This window comes from Talpa occidentalis, unplaced genomic scaffold, assembly GCF_014898055.3.
Source record: "Talpa occidentalis isolate TD23 unplaced genomic scaffold, MPIMG_talOcc4v2.1 talOcc4.14, whole genome shotgun sequence".
NCBI classification, from domain to species: domain Eukaryota; kingdom Metazoa; phylum Chordata; class Mammalia; order Eulipotyphla; family Talpidae; genus Talpa; species Talpa occidentalis.
The window spans coordinates 7,414,945-7,439,233 of NW_023601433.1; the positions used below are offsets into that span (position 1 = coordinate 7,414,945).

The 24,289-nt window shown below is 40.3% G+C and overlaps 1 protein-coding gene across 6 annotated transcripts in view; it reads left to right on the plus strand.

Moving 5' to 3' along the window:
• MCTP2 (multiple C2 and transmembrane domain containing 2) overlaps positions 1-24,289 on the plus strand; it is a 200,497-nt gene that overhangs the window by 127,872 nt on the left and 48,336 nt on the right. For all 6 annotated transcript variants that reach the window (XM_037510041.2, XM_054694750.1, XM_037510040.2 and 3 more), the window contains 2 exons: positions 2,042-2,116; positions 4,560-4,679. In XM_037510041.2, coding sequence (XP_037365938.1) covers positions 2,042-2,116; positions 4,560-4,679 — 195 coding nt within the window. The remainder of the gene's footprint in view (positions 1-2,041; positions 2,117-4,559; positions 4,680-24,289) is intronic.

A 24,289-nucleotide genomic window follows, 5' to 3' on the forward strand; every position in this document is an offset into this window, starting at 1 on the left:
AAACCCAGCCTAAAATCAGTGCTAAACACTCCAGCTCCCAGCCTGTGTTGATACGATCAAGCCACTAGAATTGATGGAGTTTAATTTTCAATAAATCTAGAAGGCAAGAATAAAAGAAACTAAAGGAGGGAGTTGGCTTTTAGCTTTTTGCCCATAATCTTCTTCCGGGACAACAGTTGACTATTGTACAGGTTGCTTTGCAAACCTCTGGCATGTGATTTAATGATTACAGTAGGTTTCCCACTATCCAAGATTATTAAAACAAGTAGCTATCACCAGGAAACTGCAATTAAAGGAGGAATTTTTCAGATGTATCTTGCACATTTAATTTTATGTTAATATATATTCATTTGCCAATAGTTACATGTACATTAAATCATTTTTTTAAGCATGGATCTATTATTTTTAGTTTTGCAGCTTTTGTCTTTCATAAGCCACATCTAAGACATCTATAATAATTTCTGGTTTCAGTATCTTCAGTGTGGGGTATACTTTAAAAACACACATGGATATAAAATTGAATATCCGAATATAGAGTACACTCATATGTATAGCACTGAATATAGAATTACATCTGAATATAGATTGTTTTGCATAAAATCATGCCTTGATAAGTGACCTTTGTCAAGAGTTCTAGAACAATGTCAATTTCAACACTTTTCATCCATGATTGTATTGCAATTATTTATGAATAATCAATTAAAATATGGAATTGCAGTAATGGTTAAAACTGGCATAAACTTCTTGGGAAATAGCAGGGCTGTTTCATGGTGGACACAGGTGAGCTGTTGTCAGCAGGGATTCCTGGGAAGCAGGGAATGCTCTTGTCACTGTGAGCATTCGGTGGGCTGTAGAAATCTACAAGGAGTTCTAGGGGGAAAAAAAGGCAAGGTTTATCCAGCTGGTAGTGAACGAGAGTGTTGGGCAGTGGTGCTTTTACAGTAATTGCAAGACTGGCTGCTGTCTATGGCTCACTACTATGTGCCAGACTCTGACATTATTTCACCAAACCCTTCCGCTCAGCCTGGAACATCAGTATTATTGGTACCATTTTGATGAGTAAATGGAATTAACCAGAAGGGCTGATGTGCTAGTGAGTGAGTTAGGCTCCAGGTCCTCATCTTTCTGACTCTGCTGTCTCCTGTGCCCTCTGCTTCTTGTTCAGCATCTAAGCAGCTATTCCCACCTCCGTGCAGGGGGCTGTGTATTTCATTCCCAGGAATGCAGGCACCCTGGGACTCTGTTTTTCTTCCTCTGTTCCCCATGTTTTCCCTTCCCCTTAAGAGGAATCGTGTGTGTGTGTGTGTGTGTGTGTGTGTGTGTGGTGTGTGTGTGTGTGGTGTGTGTGTGTATGTGTGTTGCCCCTCAGATCATCCTTCAGCTCATGTTTTCTTCTGGAAAGCACTTTTTATAGATTGTGCTCACAGATAAAACCTGAGTTTAAGGGGGTAAAACCTGAAATAGAAGTGATTTTTCTGTTCTCTTTCTGATGTAGAGGAGAAAGATTTGAATTTTATGCTCTGAGGTTTTCCTCAGGAAGGTGATTTGCACAAACCACCTAATCCCTTTGATTTTCAGTTTTTTTCCTATAAAATGGAGCTAAAATGACTCATGTACTGGTTTTTCTGGCTCATGGAGAGTAGAACAATATTTTGACCAGCTGGATACCTGATATTCACAGGCCAGGTATTATTGGGGAAAGTGTAGTTCCAAACCTTGGTGTGAGGGAAATGTTATTTCTTAGGGATTTTTCTTTGAAAACCTTATCATCCCAATCTCTGCAGTGCTGGAAAGTACTTTCACTGAATTAACAAAGTGGATTCTCCCAGATCCCACCAGACTTATCCAAATGAGGATCATGAGCTAAGTTCCCTGAAGTAGGTGCAGGTCATGTGGTATCCAGTCTCCACCTGCCATTTCTTTGCTCCCTGCAAAGGCCGTGAGGCCTACTGTGGCTTTCCATGTTCTTCCAGTCATTAAGAATAAGATGAAAACAAAGCCAGTATGAGTGCTGTTCTTTGAACCAGTGATGTCTTTCTAGGTCAAAGCGAGTATTAGATCCTTCACTCCCAGAGAAAAGCGCTTCATTGAAGATGGCCGCAAACTCTCTAAAAAGGTAGGTGGGGGCTGCAGACTGGTTTGCTGTCATTGGCATGTGATGGATGGCTACTTGGGAACCCCAAATTCTTGAGAAGTACATGCTCTAAAAGGGGTTCTTGCACAAAGGCAAAGGAAGCATGATCGTAATGTGAAAGACTTTTAATAGCGTTGGTGGAGAGTGGGGTGGGAGAGGAAGCAGGAGAGGGTGAGGCACTTCAAATACTAGTTTCCCATTCAAAAACGACCCTTTGCCTTGTGGGCAGGTTCCCAGCCAAATCGGCTCCGTTCAAAATGGTGCTTCTGAGCCTGTAACTTGCCACCAGCCTAAGGCACCTCATGGCAGGGAGCCACAAGAAAGGTGGTAGGCAGGCCCCAGAGAACTGGGACAGAAGGGGAGACTCAAAATTCAAAATATACCACATCATTCACCATGAGGTCATGCTAATGGCTGCCACTGTCTCCTCCCCTGACCAGGAACAGTCTCCCCACTTGTGTGTCTCACCCACCTGCCTCTTCCGAGTGTCCCCTCAGTTTATATCTCCACCCGCCTTGCTCTCTCCCTGTGCCCCCTGCAGTTCATGGGAAACTGAGAGTTGTGGTCTGGGGTGGCTGCCCTGTCAGTGGGGGAGGGGAGATGGACACCTATGCAATGCTCCCCCCCCTTTCACAGAGATTCTTCTGGAAAGTTGATACTCTCCACACCCTGTACCTCAAGACCTTATTTGTCTCTCCATGCTTGCATCTCTTCCCCTTTTTCTCTCTCTCCCTCTCTCTTTCCATCTCTTCTTTCTCTTCTCCTTAACTTGAGGAGGTATCCGCCCTCCATTAACTTCTGATCATTCTACAAGCAGAAATTCCTAGTGACAAGACCCCACAAGTTCTCCTGCGTGTTCCTGCGCTGCTGGCCCTCCTTGATTCCTAGCCATGTTTATGTCCATCCTGTGAGGTTTCAGGATGTGTTCTGTCTGTGGAGTTGACACAGAAAATAACCCAGTGGAGCTTGAGAGTCCCCTGACCTTGGATTTACCCTCAGCTACTCCTTCCTCTTCTGTGGTGTCTAAATTTGGGATGTGTTGGCACTTTCCCTCCTATTGAATTAACTCTCTCTCCCTTGCTGTTGCCCTTAATTCCTCTCTCATTGCTTCAACCAAAAGCAAAGACTGGGGCCCAGAAGGGAAAGTTTCTCATTTTTTTAGCGTGACCTTTGCATTTTTTTCAAGGTCCCTCCCTGTCCTATTTAGACACAGTTCAGGATTTCATTCTGTACCGACTGTCCCTCTTCAGTTGTGTGACAAAGAACAAAGTGTCCTCTTTTGAAAGTGTTTATTACTTCCACTACTTCCTGTGGGGTGAGCAGCTGTGGATTTCGTAAAGCAGTTAAATATAAAGGCATCTTATCATCCCTTTGTTTCCCATGAACTTCTGGGCACATTTGAAAGGCTTTAATGTCTTCTAAGGCACATCCAAATGCTTTGTTTTGGTCTGCCATAACATGCGATGTAATATTTATTTTGTGTAATTTGAGCAAATGTCTTTTTAAAAACATTATTATTGCTGCCTTTTGCTCTGTTTACTTGAAAGTTAAAACTTGAGTTGGGGTAGGTGGAGTAGCTGCTTTGCAAACAAATTGAAATGTATCTGCCTACAACTGGGAGAAAAGACATTTCCTTTGCCAAACTCGACCTCCAGTGAGGTGGCCTTTGCTTCTGACAGCAGCAGGGGTTTGGGGTTGAGCTCCTAGGGTATACTAGGACCCTCCCCACCTGCCTTTCACCACTTAGTGCTCTGAAACACTCATAAAGTTGAAACTTGTGCTTGTGATGGAGATTCTTATAAGCTCCTTTAATGCATTAGGCATAAAGCCCATTAATTCTCTCCACAATCAGGTTATTATAAACTATAATAAAGGTTATAGTATTAACATCAATCCCGTTGTTTATGAGAGAGGTTAAGAAACTTCTCCAAGGTTGTATGGTTAGGAGGTGAGAGCACTGTATTTCCTTCCCAGAGCTATACTTTTTTCAAATAGACTCTTTTGCTAGATTAGATGAACTAGAATACCTAGACATTGTACCTTTAAATTTTAATAGTATAAATAACCATTTTTTTCTAAACTAAACAGTATTTATACTCATTCTCTCTCTCTCTCTATCTCTCTCTCTCTCTCTCACACACACACACACACACATTTACACACACCAAATACCCTGCTACTCTAGTTTTTACCATCGCAGTTTTATTTTTTATCAAATAGAACTAAAAATACATTTGACTTTTTTCCCCTCTATGGATGATCATATTTTTAAGAGTTTTAGAAATATTAGGACTTTTTCTTTTTATTATATTTTCTTAAATTTGCAGCTATAAAAAATATAATTTCAATGATCACACTGCCTTTTCTGAAGAGAATGTTTGCTGTATTTAAATCTGATTCCCAGTTTTCCATTTTTTAAAATCAGATCTTATCGAGGGATGTGGATCGTGTGAAAAGAATCACCATGGCGATATGGAATACAATACAATTTCTTAAAAGCTGCTTCCAGTGGGAATCTACATTGAGAAGTACAATAGCATTTGTGGTAAGCTTCCTTTTTTACATTCAGTTTATTCATTTTTTGCTTCTGAGTCTCAAATCCAAATGCAGATGTGTTCTATTTTATAAGCAAGAAATAGAAAGATACATATTCAACATAGCTGAAGTTTATACTTGTAAGAAAATTTTCATTATAAATGTGATCTTTGTATACTATATGACCCTAGAGGTGATTATGGAGGGGATGTCTTGAACAGTAGTTCATCCTGTGGGTATAATGTAATCATAGAATCTCAGAGCTGCAAGAGATCCTAACACAACCCAAGTCAACTACCAAGTCCGAGAATCTGGCAAGGACCTGAGAATTGACATGAGGCCCTCATTTCACATCTCTCCCTCTTTGTAAGGGGGCTTGTTTTTGATCAGATTGGGTTTTGTTGTACAAAGGAGTAGAAACCAAGTCTTTTAACTGCCAGTCTTTTACATCTCCTGTGGGGCCATTAATTTGGGGGTGTATGAAGATTGCCATTGAGTCTAACATGACAAGAGTGATTGAGTGGTAAGTCGTGGTGATAATCCTTCTGTCCTCTGTTTTCTGTTGTCAGTATTCTCTCTTCACTCACAGGGATATACTCATTAAAAAAAAAAAGAGCTCCAAAGGTCAGTGGGTTCAAGGTCACTTCCACTCTTATTATGCAAGCAAGTATATCAGCCCAGTGAGAAGATATTCTTTGCTATCAAAGGCCCATTTTGTTTTGTCTAGTTAATTATAGCTTTTTATCTACTTCAGGATATAGTGGATCTGGTATGGCTGTGAACCTGACCTTTAATATACTTTTATTTTGGACTGAAGTTGCTAAAACAATGGCTCCTAATAAAGACATTAATGAGGATTTTGTTAGCACACATCTGTCTTTGCCATCTTTGCTGTATCTACCCACTACTGTTTCTTGTGTTCCCCTCAGCTTCATGTGTTGGGGAGCTTGTCAGCCTCCCACCTCCACTTTCCACTTGAATTCTCTTTAAAAACTTTCCACGGAATCTTGTACGCCATTCTGGGCAAAACAGAAAAGTCAGCGGCATCGGTTGCTTCTTCCCATCAGCACCACAGCCAGCCCTTTTGAGAGGGGATTTCCTTTTTCTTGAGCTAAGTTTCTGGCACTGTAATTTTTAGAAAAACAGAGATCTGATGCCCTGGGTTCTGTGGGGGAGTGACAGAAATGATTAATGGACTGCAGGCCTGATTTGAAGACAGATTAGAACAAATGAATAGAAATAGGTCGTCTTTTGGGGGGCCTTCTAAATGGGCAGTGGCCACTTATGCACGCCTGTCCCCATGGACACCACCAAGCCCACAGCCAGGCTGGCAGATGGGGCTACCTCACTGTCCTTTCAAATCTCTAAGACCTCACGGAAGGGAAGGGGAAGGTGCCTCTTCATGCTGTTCACAAAAGCGTGATTTTGCTGGGGTACATGAGTTAATGAGACTGTAGGGGGTGCCACTGTGTGTGTACAGCTGCCTGTTTTCCACATGGGCAAAAAATGTAGAGTCCAAGAGTGGGTCTAATGCATGCATACATTTATAAATGTTATGCATGATGAAGGAATAAAATGTGTGTGTGTGTTGTCCTAAAGAGTGTTCCCTTAAAAACAAATGCTTTTCTGTTTTCATTTGAAATTTTGTGCATGAATATTTATCTAACATTTGCTCAAGCCCCATGGAACTCAAGATACTGCAACTATAGAAAGGTAGATGTCTCCCTTCCCTCAACTGATGAGGTGTCATTTTATTAGAAAATTATCTCTGCTCATTAAAAATATATGCACCCTGGAATACTAGTGAGCTTTAAGAAGTAAAGGTGAAATCCCACCATTTGCAACCATGTGGATGAACCCAGAGCCTATTATGCCAGCGAAATAAGTCAGACAGAGAAAGACAAACAGCACTTTATTTCACGTACATGGTAGATAAAGAAACAGATGAAGCAGTAAAACAAAACAAAAGCACAATCTTAAGCTACAAGAACAAAATAGTGGTTACCAGAAGGGGAGGCAGATGCTGAGTGGGTCAGCTGGGTAAGGGAGGTCAGCTGTTGGGTGATGGGTGGAAACTGGACTTTCTGTGATGAGCATGATGTCATCTATGCTGATGTTGTTATGTTGGTGCCTACGCCTGAAGCCCACATACCATGGTAGTCAACGTTACTTTCATTAAACAAACCAAAGAGTGCCGTGAGCTCAGGGATTTAAGTACTCTTCAACCCCATTTATTTGTGAGTGTCTCAGCATCATTCTTTCTCTGTAGCTACAGGTTGGTGAGGGGATAAATATGCTAATGTAAGCACACACTCATTCTGATGAAAGTTAAAGCCACACATAAAGCAAGTGGATATAGAGAATGTATTGTTGGGATAAAATTGAAAAATATATATATTCTGGTTTCCTCTTTTTAAAAAGAGACATGATGAGTAGCCAGGTCTTCATTCGTTTGGAAAGAGCTTTTCTTCCATGGATCTTGCCTACCCATGTGCATGTTAACAGCTTGGAGTGCACCTAGTGCCTCTCTGCTGGGGCTGCTGTTGGGCATGGCCTGTGAATGTGGGATCCATCATGGGTTGTCTTTCTGAAAAGCGTTGCATCCTAGTTGACCTGGACAAAGAAAGTGATAGGGTGGCCGTGACACTGAATCTGGCCTCTCCTCTCCCTTATTCCCCTGGAGTGTCATATTTGTCACAGGCAGTGCACTGATGTCCCCTTGTGATCTGCTGAGGACAGGAAGCTTTCATTGGTTTTAATTCATTGATGTGATAACTTATGTTTCAACCACTTGCCTCAGTATGACACGATTTCATGGTGGTCTGAAGCAACGTCTTAACCCAAGGATTTATTGAACAACAGGATGGCTTTCGAAGATCTTTCTCTATTGCAAATTAGAAAAAGTGATATAGGGGTTCACTTTACTGATGTGTCTTTGGCTGAACCAGTCCCTGGTGGGGGTCTTCCTTCCCCTGGAGGGACAGAAGGTAACTCTAGCCCCAAATTGGTATCTGTGTTATTTTACCCACTTTCTGGGAAAACTCTTAGATCAGGTAGAAGAGTTTTCCAGGGGAGAATGAGGACTGAAAACAATGACATGAACAAAGCTTTTCATATTTTCTTCAAGAATTCCAGGTTGTGCAAAATAAGGGGTAAGTGTAGAGAAGGGAAACTATCTACATTAACACACTCCTGCAGAATGTCTTAAAACAGTAACTATCAGAGATATAGGTTCATATTTCTAGTGTGTGTAGAGATGCTGTATGGAATATACCCTTGACTCTGTACAAATACATTATTTGGTGATAATTTAGATGAACTGAATTTGGCCTCAAATAGAATTTTGCGGTGTGATATTTATATGGTAGAACTAATTGGATGCATGGTTTTTATTTTGTTTGTCTGTTGGGTACTTTTATTTTACAAACCCCAGTATTTTCTATAGAAAGACCTAAAGTCATATTATGACAGAAATGCCTTATTTTTTTTTCATTTAACAAAATACCATTGACTTGACAGATGGCTTCATCGGAAGATTATTTTTAATAGCAGAGTCCTCCTAATTCTGTGCGAGAACTGTATTCACGTAGTTTCATTTTCTGCCAATCTTTCAGGCACACCTATTGCATCAAGGAGGCACGTCTGAGGGGCATTGATGGATTCCTTATTTTATTAAATTCTTACTTGGGCGTTTGATGTTAAAAAGTAATCTAAATCTATCATATATCAGTGGGTATCTTCATAAAACTATGATTTTAACATCTGTGACTTTTTTCCTGTATATTTTTGAGTGTAGGAAAATGAAGAATTTCTTCTTCGGAGTTGACAGGGTCTGCAACGTGACACATAATTTGAAGCATCAATCAACTTCCCCCTCCCTCAATAAGATTAAAAATGAAGTTCTCTCCTTTTAGTGATAGTCCGTATTTACATATGCAGAATTCTTAGCTTTTCGGGATCTTAGAATGTTGAGAAATGTGGAATAATCCCACTTTGCATTGAAAAATAATAACAGTGACAGAACTTTCAACACAGTGTGTTGCAAGTATCCACTCCCCATCACACGCACACGGACACACATGCATATCTGCACACTCACACATGTACATATATGCATATTTGCACACACACACGTACACACTCATATTTACAGCCATGTACTCGTGTTCACATGTACACACAGTATAAACATATACCTGCACACTCATGCCCAAATACACATATAAACACACACACTCAAGAAGATGTGGAGGTCATTTGGAAAACAAAATGTTTCTCTGTTGAACATTTTATGAGAACAATTTAGTAAAAACTTCACAGGACACCTTGAGCATTGCTTTTGTCCTGATCCCTCCTGTGACCCAAAGAACATTCGGATTGAATTTGCCTCGGTCCAGATGACAAATGCAATGGAAATTTTGTTTTCAGATTGGACTCTTATAATAGTGCTGGTCAAATATCTTTTTGATGCTTTAGGTATTTAGGTGTTAACTGTATCTAGAAGATTTGCTTTTTCTTTATACTCCATCGCCAATTTACTCACAACTGGATGCACCTGCATTCTATTCTATTTTCAGTGGTTACTCTCATAGCCACCAGAAGTCACACTGTACATGTGAAGCAGATAGCGCCATGGCAGTGGGTGTGTGCACTGCGGGAGCTCAAAGTTTAGCAGAATCTTATTTAAAGTTGAAATAAAAATATCCACAGTTATAATGTCCATTTTGTCTGGAGCAAAGGGCTTTTTTTTTAGCTATCTTTAATGCATATATATGTATATGCAAAATGTATAAATTATAAAATTTATATGTAAATTAAAACAGCTAAAAACAGCCAACTGCTTATTTAACATTTATTAGATGATTTCTCAAATCTTCCTTCTCCCAGAAGACTGCATGGTACACTTTCAAAAATATTTTAAAGTTTTTTCTGGCATTTTTTTCATAAGAACAATCCATCATTGCACATTGTGATTATAATTTTTACAACATAATTGCACCTTCTATTGACAACTCCTCAGGCATTAACTAATTATGCCATTTAATAAAATTACAGTAATTGCATTAAAAGATTATCTGTTGAAAATTTAAAAGGACACTAGTAACTATTTTAGCCTATTTTCATGTTTACATTTTTCAACTTTATAATTGAATTGCACTTTCATCCGAACATAGCTACAAACTCGGAAGCCAGTTGGTATTGGGGAACATCCCCATTAGGACTAGTAAACATTCAATCTTTATTTTTCTGCTCCTGCAACAGCAGATGTTGTGTGTCTTCACACATGCTGCTATGTTGTTAGAGAAGTGGACAGTTAACTCCCCCTTTTGTATGATAGGTCCAGCCCCAGGGAACCCCTCTCTCAATCCCCACTGCCCTCCCCAAGATTCCTGATGAGATGCGTTTGCAAGCACATACTCCCATAACTGAGAGTTTCTAGTTAGGATCCTGGCCTTATGCAGATTCCAGTGAGTTCAGTTTAGGCCACGCTACTGTCCAAAGATATCCTACTGGTGATTTGTTGTTGTTGTTTTTTTAAAGATTTATTTATTTATTTATCTATTTATTTATTTATTTATTTATTTATTTATTTATTTATACAAGCACTGGGTACAGTCAGAAGCGCGGGAGGGTGAGAGGATTCACCAGAGCCAGAGCGGGGAACAGAACAGGCAGACTGATGAAGTACACTGCTGAGGGGAGCAGTGGGCAGCAGGAGAAGTTTGTGCGCCATGTGGGACCCTCACTGGTGCCAGGGATCAAACAGGTTCTGCAGAGGCTGTGGGCAGCTTCACAACCCAGCGCTCAACCGCTTTGCCACCAGGGAGGCTCTCTTCTTGTATTTGAAACAAAAGAGGTAACCTTTTTTATTATGAAGACACAACTTAAGAAAAATGAAATTTGCCCTTTTGATTATAGGCATGGAAATATATTTAAAAATATGAAATGAGCCACAAATGTGGGTAAGAAATATGCAAACCATCTAGTTGGCTTCATACTCAGAGAATGGCCTCTAGCGCACATGCTCATCCACGTACACACACTCACTCATGGAGTTGCTGTTTCATTGCTACAGGTTCTGAGAATAGGGCACTGGCAGAGAATAGGGTACAACTGTAAACCTTTGCATTGTGTGCTTGGAATTAATGTTTCAGACTCAGCCATTGCCAGGGCCGATGGATGTACATGGAGCCACCAAACACCAAAGCAGCTCGTTCTCTCTCCAAGACTGTGAGTGTCCTTTTCACGCTTGGCCTAATTAAGTTCTTTGCGTCGACAACAGAAGGGATTTTGCTTTGATGGTCTAGTATCTCAGGTTAAAGAATTAATCCACTGAATTAATCCATTAGCATAGCCTAATGATGGAAGGATTGCTTTTGGGTGCTATGAACAGAGAGCAGCAAAGGCCCGGTCTTTCATCTTTGTGTATGTCCTTACTGCTTAGAATACTGTCAGGTATACAGCAGGTGTCTATGCAATGCTTGTTGGAAGCATGCTGGAACTCCTGTGAACTATCTGTGTCCAGATATTGATTTCCTTTTATTCCAACTACTCCTCTGACTAAAATGTCTGTGGCCCCACCAGTAGGTAAAATTTAGAGACTACCTACCACTTCATCATAATCTCACTTGATGTGCCTTTTTCTGGGTTTTCTTGACCCTGCCCACACAGGGGTGGTAGAAATCACCATTTCGCTGCCCAAAGGCAGTAGGAGAACCAAGAGAGGTGGTGGCGAGCGGTGCTAGCAAATCGCTCACCTGGATCAACAGCCTCTGAGTTTAGGGATATTTTATTTTTTGATTCTTCCAGAGTTGGGTGCCTTGCTCCTCCTGTCCATCTGTTTCTCTCTGAGACACCTGGGTAGCAAACATTCTGCATGATGCAAAAATGGAAAAGAATATTTAGAGATGAGAGAGAGCAAAAGAGAGCCCATGCCCTAGGGTGTGTGAAAACAGTTATAAACAATTCTGGCCTTTGGTTTTGACCTGTTGAACAGCCACACTCAGCACTTACATTTCTGGCTAATTTGATGTTGCCTTTTTTGCGGTCCAAGCTTTGTCATCTGTCTCTAAGCTGTCATTTTTATTAGCCTCGCTGGCTGATCTTCTGGGACTGCCCTTCAGGTGGTGGCTGCAGGATCCGTGGTCTGGCTAGACTTGGCGAGTCCAGGGTCCTTTTATTGCTGTGTGACTTGGGCGCGCTTGCGGGGAAGCCTGTAATTAGAGCCACCACAGGTGACACTTAGGAAGGAGGCTGGTAATCATCCCAGCTGCCTGACCTGATGTTTATGGAGAGAGACCTGCTTTGAGGTCTGGTTAGGGTTTACTAGGCTGTGTGGTCCTTTTGCCATTTGATTTATGGCTTAGGAAGGGGTCTCTGTCACCTCGCCTCTCATCTTGGGGTTGTCATTGGCTTTTTAAATAACTAGAGCTGATGTTTTTAAGGTTTTCCCTGGCCTGGTAGTCTAGCTCTCACTTTTACCAAAAAAACAAAAACAAAAACAAAGCAAAAAAGGGATAAGAAGACAATTAAATCAAAATCCAATTTAGTCTGTCCTCAGCTCAGCTGTGTCCCTGGTCTGTGTTCGTAACTTTTAATTTTACTGGGGATTCACTTGAAACCCAAATCCATGGTTTTTAGCCCTTTAAAATGATTTCTCTATTTCTGCCCAAGCTATTAAAAAATTTTGTTCCTACTAATTGCCAGGGACGCTTCCCTTTGTCAAGGGAAAATGTCTGTATTTCTTAGCTCAATTGGAGTAAAAAATGAGACCCCCTCATAGCCACTGTTTTAAGTTTGGAAAAGCATGGAACTAGGGAATGTTCAGTGAGAGGCTCTTTCGTGTTCATCCACTGGGGGAGAGCCTGGAGCATCTGAAATGTGATTTTCCCATGTTCTTGAGACTTCTTAACAGACGACCTCGGCCCTACACCATTATTATACAACGTGGGACTTGTGGTCTTAGCATCGCAATTACGGGTTAGTTCCTGAGTATGAACCACATTTAGGGAGTATCCAGGGATCCTGTTATTAAAAGACATAAAAAGCATATTTTCCCTCAAGTCTTACATTAAAAAAGTATATAATAAGTCTGAGAGTTGCTTCTCAGAGGGGGAATGTGCCCAGAAAGCACATAAATCCGCGTTTCTATTCCTTGTGCATTGGGCACTGGTCTCCTGCAGAAGAAGCATCTCCTGTGCAAGGCTTTATGGCGACTGCAGTGCTGAAGATGATGACGTGATGACAGAATGATCTTCGTAGTCTGTGCTTTTGTATTTCAGAGCTGGTGATTTTTTTTTTTTTTTTTGATTTCTGCTGTTAAAACTCGGTCTTGCTTTTATTTGGCTCCAATAACACTTTTGAATGAAATACTGTCTTGTGTTTGGCCCTCTGTTTAGAAAGCAACAGAAAACTGAGCATGGATCCCTGGTTAGCAGTGTTTCTTCTGCTGTGGGGTAAGCCAGGTACAAGAGAGGATAAACTTTTTTGTAACTGATTGCACAGTGAGAGCTGTTTTCCTTAGAAACCACTGAAGTCCTCACAGTTTTTGTAAGGAATTTCCTACAGGCTTTTTCCCTCAGAATCCTACTTTGCAAAATAGGGTGATGGGAAGTATGTTTAGCTGTTGAAAATGCTGGCTGGCTGTGGCCTCTGTCATCTGCATCTCTTTCCTTGAATTTAATTTTGCATTTTATTTGTGATTTTTATACTTTGAATAACGTATATGTTTACAAAAGAAATGTAATTCATTTCCTGGAATGTAGCAGACACACACACACACAGACAAACACAAGCACAAGGGGAGAAAAGGAAGAAGAAGAAGAAAAGAAAGAGAAAAGAAACTGGAAGAACCAAGTCTGGTCATTGCCTGAGTTTACGAAAAGATAGTCCTGCAGGTGGCGATAGAAACTCATAAATGGTGAAAAACCCAAAGTAAATTTCTGTGGACTGTTTCTTGGGGATTTTAATTTCAGCAATTTATTTTTAATTTGATACAATCATCTATCAGCAGAAATCATTACATTAGTAAAAAAAATTCAAATTCTCATGTTGTTGAATCTCCTGCTCCATTTTTATAATTCTCACATTTTCTATGGTGTGCTCATCTTTATGCACATGGATAAAACCCAGATTATTTCTAAACTGGTACAGATTCCACAGAGTAGCTCCTCACTTTAAACCTGTTTCCTTTCCTTTCCTTGTACAGTCGCTAAAATGTGATGTCTGTGCTATTGGTGAAGTTTTGAAGTTGCTTAGGCATAGTGTGTGTGTGTGTGTGTGTGTGTGTGTGTGTGTGTGTGTGTGTAGAAACACCTTCAAATCAGAGTATCAAATCCTTTTGCTTCCAGACGGCACTTCCTTTCTCAGCTAATTACAGAAGATTAGTTTCATTAGAGCAGAACATAAATTCCTTGAAAGCTACAAAACCTAAACAGTTTCTTTTAAAACCTTAGAAAATGCATAGTGGATGTATTTTTTTTTTCAATTATTTTAGTTGTTTTGTTTTGGACATTAGACATTGTCAAACTAAAAGTATTCAGTGAATATTTTCCCCCCTGCCAATGAAGTTTTGAAAGTTCATAAATTGCTTTTTGTAGATATATATTTTAATTTGCCATTTTTCTTAAGTTTAGGTTTGAAAATGCTAACTCTAAATTTGTTTAAACATAAAGCTGGTTTCCAGCTCTCTTATTTCATTTTAGTCTCATTAAAAAAAAATCCTTGGGTCTCCTGGGTGGCGCAGCAGTTGAACGCTGGGTTGCGAAGCTGCCTGCAGCCTCTGCAGCACCAGTTTGATCCCCGGCTGCAGGAGAGGGTCCCACATGGCGCAACAGACCTCTCCTGCCGCCCGCTGTTCTCCTCAGCAGTGTACTTCGTCAGTCTGCCTGTTCTGCTCCCCGCTCTGGCGCTGGTGAATTCTCTCACCCTCCCATGCTTCTGACTGTACCCAGTGCTTGTATAAATAAATAAAAATTAAAAAAAAAAATCCTTCACTCTGCCCATTGTCAAGGGGGACCCATCTTGATTCTAAGAAAATATATTTACTTTGGTCTAAATGCTTTAGATTTCAGATCTTGTGTCAACAGCAGACAACTGGGACAGTCTTGAGCAAATCATGTGGATTTCAGTCTCTGTCTTTCATTCACCTCAGCATTTTGCCAAGTCTTATGGTGAAGTTCAAAACCAGTGAGGTTTAGTATCCTCTGCCCTCAGATCCAGAATTCCTTATCATAGAAGAAGGAGGGGGGATGAAAAAAGAAAATACTAGAAAAGAAACCTTCTAGCCTTCTTATATTCTGTTTCAACTGCTATTCCTGTTACTTATGAGCAAAGTGGACGGCAAGGAAGACCCTCTGAAAGCCTATACTGCAGCCTTCATAGAAAGAATATTCTGTTCTCTGCTCTGTTAGCAGCTGACCAACATCTAATCCATTAAAAAATATATTGTGGGCCTCCCCTGGTGGTGCAGCGGTTGAGCACTGGGCTGCAAAGCTGCCTGCAGCCTCTGCAGCGCCGGTTCGATCTCTGGCCACCAGGCAAGGGTCCCACATGGTGCACAGACCTCTCCTGCTGCGCCCGCTGCTCCCCTCAGCAGTGTATTTCATCAGTCGGCCTGTTCTGTTCCCCGCTCTGGCTCTGGTGAATCCTTTCACCCTCCCGCTCTTCTGACTATACCCAGTGCTTGTATAAATAAATAAATAAATCTTAAAAAAAAATCTTTTAAAAAAATGTATCATGGTAAGCAGTTCTTGAAAATGTTTATAATAAATGGTAAAAACCCAAGCTTCCGCGGTGAGATTAGCAGTGGGAACAGAACTTGTTCATCAGGAAATAGGTGATTGCCTGGCCAGTGAGTCCTGCTATCTAACCTGCAGTGTAGATGAAGGTTTAAAAGCTTGCAGTGCAAGGTATTTGATTTCCCCATTTGCTTTCTTTTGCATATTCTAGCACTGTCTATCATACATGGTGCTTTTCTCAAAGAATCTATTATGAAGTTCATTCGTAGACCCAAAGCATCGGATGTTTTTGCCATGCTCATCAAATGACCCATGTATATTAATGTAACTAATTCCCTCTTACAGAGTAGACTTTGTGGTTCTAAAAAATAATAAGAGAATTGTGAAAGAGTATTTTTCAGAAATCTGGACTCACACCCCTCTTCTCACCCCCCCACCCCCATCCTATTTTAAAGACACAGGAAATAGCACTGAGGATCAGGCTCAGAGTGTCTTTCCTGCTTTCTGCTTGATTGCAGTCCCCTCTCAGAGCTGGTGGATGGTGGCACTCATGAATAATGCCTTGTACGTGGATGATACCTATGGCAACACAGGAGTGACTAAGAGATCAAAGACACTGGCTAAAAAGCCTTAGGGAAGCATTATGTGTCTGAGGTCTGATCTGTCCTCTGGGAGGTCGAAGAGTGTTAATGCACTCTGCAAAGATTACACTGCCTCTCTAATTGCTCCGACACTTCCTTAAAGGATTTAAACAGTCAGGAAAGGTGACGGTCCTTGTCAGTTTTTGTCTTCTGCCTGCAGTTGAAGTTTATCTGTCTTTCCACTGAGACCACTTGATCAAGTACCCAGCCAGTGTCAATGGCATAAACTGCAAATTAAGAGTGAAAGCAACGAGAGATGTTATTTACAGCACCATCATTGCTTGCTTTTTAAATGTTTTGGATTCCACGTCTGGTGTTTACATTGTGAACTGGACAGCACATCTATGTTCAGATGTGGGTGTGGGGGTACCCTTAAAAGAGTTCAAGCCTTCATTTTGACTTTTGATCAGATTTGTCTTCGTAATCTTTTCTCAATGCCATAAGGTTGAGTGTGGCATTTTGCATTTAGGTTACTTCGTGAAAGATGTGGAGAGAAGTGAACTTCACCAATTTCTTGTGCCTCTTCTTCCACCGACATGCAAACCATTCTGAAATGTTTATCCTGACTTAGGGCACTTACAAGACTGACCCACACTGAGGACCTGATTACTTGGTCCAAACATCATTGTTTTTTGCTTTATTTATTTATTTATTTATTTATTTATTTCCTTTTTTATTTAAATAAAGATTTATTTATTTATTTTTATACAAGAACTGGGGTACAGGCCAGATGCGTGGGAGGGCGAGAGGATTCACCAGAGCCAGAGTGGAGAATAGAACAGGCAGACTGATGAAATACACTGCTGAGGGGAGCAGCAGGAGCGACAGGAGAGGTCTGCCACGCCATGTGGGACCCTCGCCGGCCAGCTGGGATTGAACCCGCGCTGCAGAGGCTGTGGACAGCTTCACAGCGCAGTGCTCAACCGCCTGCGCCACCAGGGGAGGCCCAGTCCAAACATCATTGTAAATTTCAAATATTGTGCCAACACGTTTTTTAAAAATCTGCTTTCTGCACCGGAGCATGCTTACTCAAACCTGTGTGGTAGGAGCTGATATAGTCATTTTATGAGGTTCTATATCTCTTATCTTCTTTTGATTATAACAGAATTTTCTAAATGACACTGAAATGCTGAAATGAAGATTTTACCAATTCTTCCATGATGGTGGTTTAGGAAACCTTAGGGAGCTGTGTGTTTGAAAGAGTTTGCTGAACTCCCAAAACACATAGTCTGTCAGCTGGAGGGGCGGGAAGCCAATTTGGATTTCACCCTAGCATTTTCTCTTTTCTCTGCACAGCTACCTCCATCGAGAGGTAAGAATTCCTCATCGATCAGTTCAAATTGCTGACGTATGTGGCCTAGAACATGCAATATAGTATTTCTGTAGCTGCTGAAAGAGACTTGGGAGGATTCCCGTAATTCAAGATGGTAGATGCACGATGGGTGTTGAGGGTTTTTTTTTTTTTTTTTTAAATACTTGTTTGTCTCTTGGGATTTTCACACTTTCGCCTGACGGCGCTGTATTTTACTCATACTGTACAAAGCTGTCAGGGTGTTCGTTCTGTGTGTCTCCCGAAGATGCTGAGCAGATGACAGCACAATTGCTGGAGGGGGAAAACACATTTGAATCACAATCTTCAGAAGACAATTTTTCTCCACTATGTTCAGTTCCTGCTCCTGCGTGGCCACTGCCCCACACTTCTTGCTGCATGCTCTCCCCCACTGCTGGTAGATTGCACTGAATGTTTCATCTGTATATAAAAATTAAAAATTCAAACAAAAATCTGGCCCTCATGAAGAACAGGCCCTTTGGGCATATGGTTCATTATGCATATTCGTTTAATTACTAAAACACTTGGGATGACTTTCCTGCCCTTGCTTTCAACTTGCAAAGTTGGAGCTCTTCTACTGCACAGGAAATGTAGCCTAGAATTCTGTTCTGAAGGAGAAAGAAAATGAGCCTTTGAAGAAATGATTGGAATTCACCAAAAGGTATGCTTCTCAGCAGGAAACCCGGGCAGTAGGAAGTCCTCCTGTCCTCTCTGTTTTTGTCTGGTCCTCACGGCCATTTCTGTACTGGCCCTGCAGGCGAGTTCACTGTGCTTCGTTACTAGAAGGTTCGCAGGGCAGGAATGTGAGACTAAGGATTTAGGTTTCAAGAGCTTTTCCTCTGAGCGACTCAGGGCTCTCAATGAAGCTGTCTAAGTTTTATTGGCTAGAAGGGGGTGTTATGAAAGTGTAACTTTAATTGATTTTTCAGGGCAAACAGGTGGTGATGGTTTTGCCGTGCCCTGGCCTCCGCGCCACTCCTAATTTGGGGCCATGCATAGAATGGCTTTATTAAGATAAACAATCTCTAGGCTTCGCTTTTACTTGAACATCTGCCCCTTGGTTTTTAAAGGGCCTTTTGGAATATTTCCATTCTGTGCTTAAATGTGACCGATCCTAAAATAAAAAGACTTGACATCCAAGGAAGATTATTTTGTATTCATATCATCAAACTCATTTTTGGTCTAAAGTGAAAGGCATTAGAATTCAAATAGCATCTTGACAAGAGTTCCTGTTGTGTCAGAAACCGGCTGTGGGCACGTTTATTTACATGATGCAACAGAGTTTGAATGGAACGCGCCAAAAATTGAATTTGTCAACTGCTGGTTTTTGCTTTGAACTTTTAGTTCGGTGAGCAGCGACATTGAAGTGAGCGTCCGTGAGTGTGCATGGCCTTCATTAAACACTGGGTTTTGGGTTTCTTCTGCCACGATGGTACAGCATTGTAGGAAAGTTTCTGGACTCCTCTTGATAAAAATACATGCATTTTTGGGGAAAAGGAAAATCCAGACCTCTTTGTTTTTAGTGGCAAGTCTGTGCAACTCATACAAGCATAGTTTTCTTTCTGATTAAGCAAACACATATCCACTGAGTAACAGGAGACCATCCAAGACATTCTGGAGAGGCTTCTTAAAGGAATTGTTCTTTGCTATAAATAGCATCCCACACTGATGACTCTTGGGGGGTTCCCAAGTTGAGGTGCCTTTGTCTGTTGAAGCACATTGAATAGGGGCAGAGCCAGGGTGGCTTATTGTGGACACATTGTGACTCTGCTTCCTTTGGTACCTGGAAGGAACCTGCGAATGGAGTGACTCCAATTCCTTGGGGAAAATCGAATGAGGTGTCTTTCCTCGTCTCTTAGAAACAAAGCTTCATCGACTAGTTCTGCTTCTCACTATTGCTCCACTGATGCTGATGACACCCACTGGCTCTATTGCCCAGAGCATTTTTCTGTATTCACTCTGATCGCATCTTTCTGTGAACATGGAGGAGTAAATTGTAGTGTTAAGTTAAAGCTTTTAGTCCAGTTGCAGCCTGAGAGCTTCATGGGTCTGAAGGCAGAGTGCATGGTAGAGAGTGCTTTGTCCACTCAGAGGGCAATCGGAGCCCCATCGGACTTGGTCCAGAGAAGGTGTCCATAGTGCCAACATTGCAACTCTGAAATGAGGGAGATGCTTACTGCAGTGTCTAATGAAACTTTCTCTTGACCTCTTCCAGCTGACCAGCTTTATGGGGAATAAATAAATGTGTGAGGATGTTTTTCTCCCTTTCTTTAATCAGAGTGGAGAATTCGCTGATGGCTTTGAAAGACGTATTTACCCAAATCAGACTTTCAACTGCTCAATTACCAGCTTCTGCAGAAATGCATAATGAGAAATTTATTGTCTGATTCTAGACCTGAAATTATGATCATTCTAGGGGGAAAAACCAATGGCTACAGTTCATTAGATGTTCTTTCTTTTATTTAGTTGAGTGTTTTTCTACTTTTTAAACTAGTGGTTCTGCCTTTATGAATGGTGTGGGGATTTTTATTGGGCCATACGTGAGTTGTTGACTTTTCCCCATTTATGTAAAATCATCAAGAAATGGTAAAGCATAGGGTGGTCAGTGACATGATATAAACACTAAAACTATTGGGTTTTAATAGGTGTTTCATACTTAAAAGAGGAAAGAGATTAGGCATGCGCTAAAACACACATATAAATAGAAGCAATTTTCCCACTTTTTTAAAAAAATCTCTTAAAAAAAGTCAATGAAAACACAATGCCTAGAATAATGCAGTTTAAAAGTCTCCAGTTTATACCTAATATTAGGGTTATGTGGGCTTTTTATTGTGTAGACTTCCTCTAACATCTAAAGAAATTACCTGCATTCTTCATAGAAATGTCCTTTGAAGTAGAATGTTATTTGGAATTGGCAGTTTAAGAATTACATGCATTGTTTGTTCATATAATCTTAGAGGGCAATTGAAGTGAAAACACATAATCCAAGTATCTTTCTGCAAAAGCATTGGGAATAAACTACCAGTTGGGATCATTCCCATACAAAAATAGAACTAGTCAATGGAGCTTTGTCTCTAAGAGACAAGGAAATATGTAGAAATTGTCTAAGAAAATACCAAATAAGCATTAGATATGGTGTGTTTTGACACTCAAGAAAATCGATGGTCAATAAATGTTGATCTGGTAAGTGCTCTTTGTATAGTGACAGCCAGATCATGACTTAGGGCAGGAGATAAAATATGAAGGTTTTATGAGAAGACAAGGGGGCAGAGTAAGGTCATGCATTTCAGTTCTGAGCCCTGTCCCTATTGAGGGTTGCCAAAACCTCTCTTCCATGATTGGTGTCTAGTTTCCCTCACCTCGTTCTAGATGAAGATTACACCAGAATGAAGGAATCCCTTTCTAGACCCCCTGGGTGCTTCCAAAGGTATAGAACTGGTTCCCTCATCCATCTCTATAGCCTTTTATAATTTCCCTACCCCATTTACATTGTACCATTTTATTAGTTTTCTGTTGCTGCTGTCAAAAATTACCATGCAATTAAGTTGATTTAATGCAATGTATATCTTGATAGTCAGGATCTTCAACCCACAGGTCTTCAACCCATGGGACTCCCTGGGCTAAAGTCAAGGTGATGGAAGACTCTATTCCTTTCTGATTGTTCCAGAGGAGAATTTGCTTCATTTCCTTTCCAGTGTCTGTAGGCTGCCCACATCCCTTGGCTCATGGTCCCTTCCTCCCTCTTCAAGTCCAGCAGTGGCAGATTGTTGACTGTTTTTTAAACACCCTAGTGGTGACATTGACTCAGATAATTCATCATGGCTCCCTGTCTTGATGACTTGCACACTTATCTCCATCAGCAAACTATTACATAAAGACACTGTTATGCATTGTACAGCAAACAGAGAGATAAATTATACATAATTCAGGATTTCAAAGACCAAAACAATTCTGGTGAGGGAAGTAGACTTGAACAAAGTAACCCTGATGCCAGGCGAAATATATGTGAATGGTATTTTATGATGCCAGTTATAATGCACTATAAAATTATAATGCATTTTATAAATTATAATGCATTATAAAACACCAGGTGAGAATAATGGCTTATTTCAACTAGGAAAACCAGTGAACAAGAAAAAAATAACATTGCCAGGCACACTTTGGATTGAAACAATGAGAATGAAAGCAAAGACAGATATTTTTTTTTAAGATTTATTTATTTATATATTTATACAAGAACCAGGTACAGACCAGATGCATGGGAGGGTGAGAGGATTCACCAGAGACAGTGGGGAACAGAACAGGCAGACTGACGAAATACACTGCTGAGGGGAGCAGTGGGCGAGACAGGAGAGGTCTGCTGCTCCACGTGGGACCCTCGACAGCAGCCCCAGGATCGAACTGGCACTGCAGAGGCTTTGGACAGCTTCACAGCGCTGCACTCAACCGCCTGCGCCACCAAGGGAGGCCCAGCAAGGACAGATTTTAATAATGATAAAGCTATGTACTTAATGTTTAAGAAATGTGGTAGAGGAGTGAGAGAAAGAAATGTCAATATCAGTTCAGGCTATATTTTGATTTGCTGGGATTTGAGGAGTAAATTAATAGTTTTAAATTTTGTCTATAAAGAATGGTAAGAAATAAAGGCTTTGAGCAGGAAAGTAGCATGATCGTAACTAAGCTTTGGGTGGTGACTTTGGGCATGATGTGAATAGATAGGAAGCAGAGAAAAGCATTATGAGTAGTGTATGAATTTGAAGTGTATTAGAGCAATCTGTGTGAGAGACTCTATGCTTGCAAAGTAGGAACCATATTTGCTTCAGTGTGTGTGTGTGTGTGTGTGTGTGTGTGTGTGTGTTTTGGTTGGGTTTGTTTTTTATAGGAAAATTCTGATAAGCTTCTGTTTCATATAGAAAAACTAAAGTTCACATCTGCTTATGTATACTTTGGTGAAGGATTTTTGGTGATAAACACTCCTGACTCATGTTTTCCTGAAAATATCTCTGTTTTAGTCTTCTTTAAAGACAATTTGCTAGATACAAAATTCTAAGTTGTAGGGCTGGAAGAAGATATATGTTAAGTTATTCTACAATCTTCTTGCTTCTCTTGTTGCAATGAGATATAATGTCACTCAAATTGCTTTTTCTTTGTAGTTGAATTATCTTCTTTCTCTGTAGCTGATTTTAAATTTTCTTTTTTCTGCAAGTGTTTTTCAGTTCTCCTATGATATTTTTCACTCTAAATTATTCTCTGTTTATCCTTTTAGGATTTGGTGTGTGTGTCTGTGGGGGGGATGTTCCTATAATGGTACCTTTCAACAATTTTGGAATATTCAAAAACATTTCATCTCCATGTATTGCTTCTTCCCCATTCTCTTTATAACAGCCCACACCCTGAACACCTCTCAGATATACTTTCGGTCTTGTAATTTCTATCATCCTCATCTCCTAACCACTCTTACATACTGAGTAATTCCTTTGGAATTATTTCTCAGTTCACAGATTTTCTCTTCAACTGCTTTTAATTGGTTAATTAACACACTCAATGTGTTTAAATTTTGTGTTCTTTACTTTATATTTTTCCTCATCAATTAATTCAACTCAGATTCCTTGATCTACCTTTAAAGTATTTTTTTTTGTCTTCTCTATCATACTCAGTTACCAAAGTCTCAGGAAAGCATGGCTATAGAAAAACACATTTAGTGCCTCCTGACAGCTTTATTATATTTATATAATCTGTTCTCTTTTCCTCTTTTCAAGACTGAAAACTCCCATCTGTCCACAGACTTTAATAACTTCTCTCCATCCTCATTTACCATGGTAGATACAAGCCCACATTAGTCCCACCCCCACCTTGTCTACCCCTTCCCCAACATCTATGCTTGTATTTTCTGATTCCCTCCTCTAACTATGAATTAACTGAATTGTTGCCACATGAGACTAAGTCCTCCGAAGACTTTCTTATATGCTGCCTTGATCACCAACCCAGCCCCACTGCCTGGCATTCCATTTCTTTCATCCATTAACTTTTTTGCCCATGGTAGTTTTTACCTTCTGATACATTATATATATATATAAACAAACACATATATAATTATAATATTTATACATATATAATTTACTTATATCTTACCCCCAAGCCCCAAGTACAATGTAAGCTCCATGAAGAGGGGTTGGTTGTTTGCTCTGTCTCTGAATTAATGCAGGTGTAATAGTTGTTTATTAAATAAGTGTTGAAGGAAAGCTGAACAATACATGTATGTATGGAGTGATGAGTGATGGATTAATGTGTAGTGCTTAGGGATGGGATAAGGGGGCACTTCAAAGGTGAGCAAACACTCAAGCCATAGCTTTCTGAATGAGAGAATGGTATGTTCAGAGGCAAAATCCTGAACATCATTGCATGTCTTGGGGTCTTCAGATGGTGCATCAGGATAAAGCATCTAGAATATGTGGTAAATGTTAGCTTGTGAAATGCAGTCAAGTGTGAGCCCATTCCAGGGAGGTCTTAGGTGTAGTGTTTTGTAGAGTTATTTTGTAGTGTTTTGTAGAGTTTTGTAGTTATTTTGTAGTGTTTTGTAGAGTTATTTGAAGACTTGAATGCATGTAATTTGGCTATTTCTTAGTCTTAAATCCAATCTCAAAGTAAAGAAAGACAGACTTGAAGATGATCTTCAATGAAGAGGTGCTAAATTATTTGGGGAAATAGCCTTATCATTCCACTTTGCATCCCAAGTAAACAACTGTGCTGAAGCTATTTAATGGATTGGCTGGTCATTCCCCTTTTACATAGTTAATTACAGACTACTTCATAATGAAATCTGATAAACAAACCCTGATTTGTTCTTTAAATGTTTTGGTGACATAAGGTATCATCCTTCCCAGGTCATACCTAGAGGATTTGTTCAAGT